This window comes from Psammomys obesus, unplaced genomic scaffold (assembly GCF_907164565.1).
Source record: "Psammomys obesus unplaced genomic scaffold, mPsaObe1.curated_primary_1811, whole genome shotgun sequence".
Classification (NCBI taxonomy): Eukaryota; Metazoa; Chordata; class Mammalia; order Rodentia; family Muridae; genus Psammomys; species Psammomys obesus.
The window spans coordinates 22,924,774-22,930,716 of record NW_026585894.1 but is presented as its reverse complement, the minus strand read 5'-3'; the positions used below and the strand labels follow the sequence as shown (position 1 = coordinate 22,930,716).

Below are 5,943 nucleotides of genomic sequence, written 5' to 3'. Positions count from 1 at the left end.
TAGCTTTTAATATCTTTTCTTTGTTTTATAGTGTTTTGATTATTATGTGGTGGGAGGATTTTCTTTTCTGGCCCAATAAACTTGGTGTTCTATAAGCTTCTTGGATGTTCCTGGTGCCAGAAGAACTCCTGGATGTTCTTGGGGCTAGCAGGCCTCCTCAGGAAGGCAGGCAGATCTGTTGCCTGGATGATGGGGTTCAGGGGACAGACCACAGTTCATAGATGCTGGCTGTGACCCAGGGAGACCTAGCAAGCAGGGTATTTGGATGGAGGGATCTAACCTGTATGTTCCTGGGGCCAGTAGGCCCCCTTGGGAAGGCAGTAAGGGCAGTGGCACAGACGACGGAGCTCAGGGGACCAAAGACAGCAATCTTTTGAGGAAAGCTTGTATCTTGAAAGTTAGAGACCAACATATAACATATAAACAATAAAAGTGTTGAGAGAAAAAAAAAACAAGTTTGTAAATTCAAGAAAACTTTAAAGAAGAGAATTTCATTAATATTATCTGAAAAAGAGAATATTTTATCTATGAAATTAAAAGATAAGAAAATTAAGGGGAAAATTAAGATAGTGCAACATCCAATTAAGGTCTGAAGATACTAATCAGTGGAGAAGAACACTTGAAATGCAAGCAGAAGGACCCAAGTTCAAATCCCTAGCACTCACATAAAAAAAAAATCTGCATTCCTGTAACTTCAGAGATCAGTGGGCAGCTAGTGTAACTGAAATGTCAAGTTCTAGGTTTTGTGAGAAACTTTATCTCAAGAGAATAAAGTGAAGAGTGATAAAGAAGGACATCCTTTGTTTTCTTCTGTCCTCCTTATGGACATATAGGCATGCACACACACAGAAAGAGAGAGAGAGAGAAAAATGTATGCACATGCATGTGCAGACAGAGACATACACATACAAACATACACCATAAATACAGACACAGACATCATCAAATTAATTAGCCCAGGAAATGTATAATAATAAAATACAGAAGAAGAGATTATTAAAGAATGATGAATTATATGTCCTACAACTGAAGAACATCTATTTTCAAGCTACAAATAATTGCCTACATCAAAGCATGTTATTACTAAATTTCAGAACCTTGTGAACAGATATTTGATGTACCTTAAATCTGCAGAGAAGAATAAAATGTTCATATTCAAAAGGCCAGGATCAGAATGCCATCAATGCTTTTAACGTCAGCCTCATAGGTCAAAAGTAATGGAATAAAGTGTACAAATGTCTAGGGGTAAATAAGTCTCAAGCTAGAATTCTATTTAATTATACACTGAGCGTAGGAATGGAATGAAAATGCTCTCATCCAAGTTTTAAAACTTGGTTTCCTATATGTTCTTTCTCAAGCATATACTACACAATATTTACTACATCAAAATGAGGAAGCAAACCAAAGAAAATGTAGATAAGGAGGCCAGGAATTAATGTACACTACAGAAAAGGTATGAGAAATTCACAGCCTACCACATAAGGGAAACCATAGAAGCACAAGCCTACCACATAAGGGAAATCAAAAGACTGGGTTGGATATGGTCTGAAAACTGCAGAAAGCATATTCATTATTTCAAATGGAAAAAATATCTCATACACTAAATTATTAAAAAGAGATTTATGTAACCAATGGGGAGTTGAACATAGATTGGATGATAAGTAAAAATTTGAGAAAACAACCAGTGACAAACATGAACTCTATGTAAAATAGAAGGTATACAAAAGTAGAATAGACATAGTAATAGATGAAATTGACTTGTAAAAGATTTGAAATTTGTTACCTTTGATGCTGAAAGGGAAACTTATTTGACAATATTCTGTGTAAACATTGGTTTAAAATAAGTTTAATTATAAATATGGAGAAATATCAATATTAATGATACTTTAACACATCAAAGATTTTAATATCTCTCCCAAAGAAAACCAGCCAACAATTATCAAAGGCAGTGTTGATGGTAATGAATGAAGTGTTTTTCCGATTTTTTTTGTATGCCTTGTATGTCAGAGTAACAAAATAGTTCAGGAAGGATTTTGTGTGTATATTCTTAGAGATACTCCTGCAAAAAATAAAGAATGAGTGATGGAGTTAGAATACTATTATTTTATGACCTCCAGTGATGTAATGGTACCAGTAGCAGTCATCAGAGTCATCTTATTTTTACAAAAGACAAGACAGCTAGGCATGATGAGTGTCATGATGAAACTACAGGAACTTTTCACAAAGTACTCTTCCAGATAAATATAGAAAGGATGACCAGTCCAATAGATACCATCTGGCAGTTGCTTAGCAACATCAGAAACAGTGGCTCTATATCTCATACCATATGTCAATACAATTTTATCCATTATGACTTCTAAATGTGTAAAAATAAAATTTGCTGAGGTCTGGAAGTCACCTAGAAGATATTCATTCTTTTACATTCTCTTTGTGATTTGTGGCCAAAAAGAAGTTCTTAAAGGATTATATATGTTGACATGTGGAGCGTGACAGAATAGACTGGTAAATTTAACTACAAAAAATTCAAAGATTTACATATCAAAAGACACCACAGAAACAACAAGGCAAGAATGAGAATATTACAACACATATAGCCACCTAGGTTAGTTATAAAACTATATTAAAAGTTACTACAAATATATATAAAAACATGCAATCAAAACCAGTGAAAAGGCAGAAAGAAGCAATTAGTTAGTCGATATTTTTAGCAGCTAGCTGTAAGATACTGCTTTACATCAACCAGATTTACACAAATTGATGTGGATATAAAGTAACTCAAATGCTCCGTTATTAGTTGTCCATTTTGGTTAACATTTGGCAATTTCTAGGAAAATGGTGTACTTATCTTATGACCCAACATTTCTGACCTTTCACTATTTGGATTTTATTTTTTTTTAAATTGTGTGTTTGCATGTGTGTGTGTGTGTGTGTGTGTGTGTGTGTGTGTGTGTGTGCTCACACGCCTGTGTGTGAGTGTGTGCGTGTGTTGTTGTGTATATGAGTGTGTACATGCATTCATGTGTGTAAGTAAGGGTGTTTGCCATGGTGGGTTTGTGGAGGTCAGACAGCCTCTGGTTTTGGTCCCCACCTTCTACCTTTTTGAGGCAGTGTCTTTTTATTGTTTGCTTTTGCATATGCCAAGCTAGCTTGACCATGAGCTTCTAGGCATTCTCCTGATATCCACATAGGAACACTACAAACTCTGTTACAGCAATTCAGTCTTACATGGGTTCTGGGGGTTTGAACTCAGTTTCTCACAATGACCCATAAAGTAATGTATCTGCTGAAATATCTCCTCATATCATGATTTGGATTTTAACTATTCCCCAAATGTGCATATGTTTAAGGCTTGGTCTGTAATGTATCAATGTTAAAAAATGGGAAATTTGGGAGGTAAATGGATCATGAGTGATCTGACCACATCAATGCATTAATCTGTTTGTGAGTTAAAAATTTAATGGGCTATCTGAAGAGCACACTTGGCTTATAGATGAGTGAACTGATAGTAACTAAACTTTTTTGACCATATAAATATTGAATACAAGAAACCTGGCTACCTTCATAGTTACGATGAAAAGGATCAGATGTATCAGATGCAATGCCAGAATTGGTGTGTGGGCAATATAGGTATTCCTGAAAGTATTTCGCGAAAAACATACCTTAAAATTTTTAATATTAAAGTAAGTATTACAGAATGAAGGCTGTTTGATTTTAAATTTTGGTCAATGAAGATTTTAGAAGATAAACATGGACTACTCCTGAATTTGGTCTTTTGGCTGCCCTCATAACCTATTTCTGAGTTATAAAAATGTGCTGCTTGACAAAATGACATTTCATGTACCAACTGAGTGCTTAATCTTCACATTATTGATCAGATTAACAGGTATTTTTACATTTTTGACTTTTGTATGCTTTGAGTGAAAAGGAACAAGCAACTTAATGTGGACTAAAAATGGCTTTTTAAGTGTTCTATTATAAATATTGACAATAAATCCACGTTGTTTAAAAAATACTGTATTGACCAATTGGATGATAGCCTAGTTAAAGAAATAACAGATCATTTGTTTTAGTTGTAATTAATGAACTAAGTACAATGTTAGCCTTATCTTAAAAGATCACTCAGTGTAATACTTGCACGTATATTCATAGTAAAGACAAAAATACTTAAAGCTAATTCCACTAACTTCATTCATTAATTTAATGACAAAAAAGGCTGATTTCATAGCAGTGCCAGCAGAAAGAATGTTAGACTGTGATGAATCTCCTTGAATAATTATAGTACCCATAGAAAGGCATTGAAGTTTTTGTTTTCTAAGCTACCCTCCACGTTAATGAAAAAAAAACAAAACAAAACAAAACAAAAAAAAACATTCACTTTTCTTATGGAAAAACTATTTTAAAATTCTATATAGATGTGAAGATCATCACACAGTTGCCTGATTTACTTATGGCACTGAACGCTGATAATTCTTCAATCTGACTTTTGTCCTTGTCCTCATAGGGTCAGGTGAATACTAGTGGAAGTCAGTGATAAGAGCTGTCATTCAAATAAAGGTTTATGATATTAAATTTACCTAAAGAAAGCAAATAGCAAGCTAGGCATGGTGGTGCATGTCTGTAATCCCAGTACCCGGGAGTCAGAGGCAGGAGGATCTCTGTGAGTTCGAGGCCAGCCTGGTCTACAAAGTGAATCTAGGGCTGCCAGGGCTTCACAGAAAAACCCTATCTCGGGAGGTGGGGGGAAGAGGGAATAAGCGAACATCAGAGTGTTGAGCAAAATAACATTGTGAAGATTTTCAGAGAAATTGCTTTATAAAGCATCCAGAGGATTTAGTCTAAAACTTTAGAGTTTATTCATAGAGTCCTTTAAAACATACTGTGTAGATTCATCATTGCCCAGTAGTCCTCGTTGCTAGGCCCCGTTGCTATGAAAATCAACACTCCTGACTTCCTCCCTGCTGAATCTATGTCCTGGTGCTGATGTGACGTCATCAGTAGGCGCCAACACTCATTTCTCGTGCGCTCTGAAGTTTACCGGCTGTGCTCTTGTGGTGTTCTTCTTCTCTTCTGAGGGACTTTAGGACAATGGTTCTGTGCCGTTTGCACGCGCCCTGCCACTCTGAGCAGGTGGAGACCTTCTGAGACGGTTTTGGTGTTCAATTGCTCACCATGGCTGAAGCGTCCTCTCAAGTGCAACAGAACTCTGACCTTGACTGCGAGGATGCAGTCAACGCCCATATCCAGCTGCAGCTCTATGCCTCGAATGTGTACGAGTCGATGGCCTTCTACTTTGACCGTGATGATGTGGCCCTGGGGAACTTAAAGCATTTCTTCTTGAGCAAGTCACACAACTGCAAGGCTGGTGCCGAGATGTTCATGTACCTTCAGAAAGAGCGTGGAGGCCGCGTTGTCTCTCATGAAATCGGGAGACCAGAAGGTGAGAGTTGGCATGGGGCCGTTCAGGCCTTGGAGTGTGCCTTGCACTTGGAGAAAGTCATCCAGAAGAGCCTGCTGAACCTGCATGAATTGGCCAAAGCAGAAAACGACGCCTGTCTCTGCCATTTCCTGGAGCAACACTGTCTGGATGCGCAGGTCCAAGTTCTGAAGGAGATATGCTACTACTTGGATAACCTGCATCAGATGGGGGCTCTGGAGCAGAACTTGGCTGAGAACTTCTTTGACAAGCTCAGCCTGTCATAAAGCCTCAAGTGGACTGGACTGGTATGCCCCCACTGCCATGGGGTCTTCCTCCAGTCATTTAACCATGTTCATGCTGTTTTTGAAGTAAGTTCACTTATTCTGTTTCTGTTTGACTGTTGTTTGAAATAAAATTTGTTTGTTTCCAGCAAAATTAAAGTATAAAGTTGATGATAAACTTATCTTTAGGGCCTGTGGGAGTAGATTATTATGGTTCTTGACCAGTATTCAGGAAACCATGGGGAT

At 37.3% G+C, this 5,943-nt stretch overlaps 1 protein-coding gene across 1 annotated transcript; it reads left to right on the top strand.

The window, feature by feature from the left end:
* The first annotated feature begins 5,169 nt into the window (after positions 1-5,169).
* LOC129671023 (ferritin heavy polypeptide-like 17E) lies at positions 5,170-5,700 on the top strand. The gene has a single exon (XM_055599665.1). The coding sequence runs from the start codon at positions 5,170-5,172 to the stop codon at positions 5,698-5,700; it is 531 nt and encodes a 176-aa protein (XP_055455640.1).
* Positions 5,701-5,943: the final 243 nt, after the last annotated feature.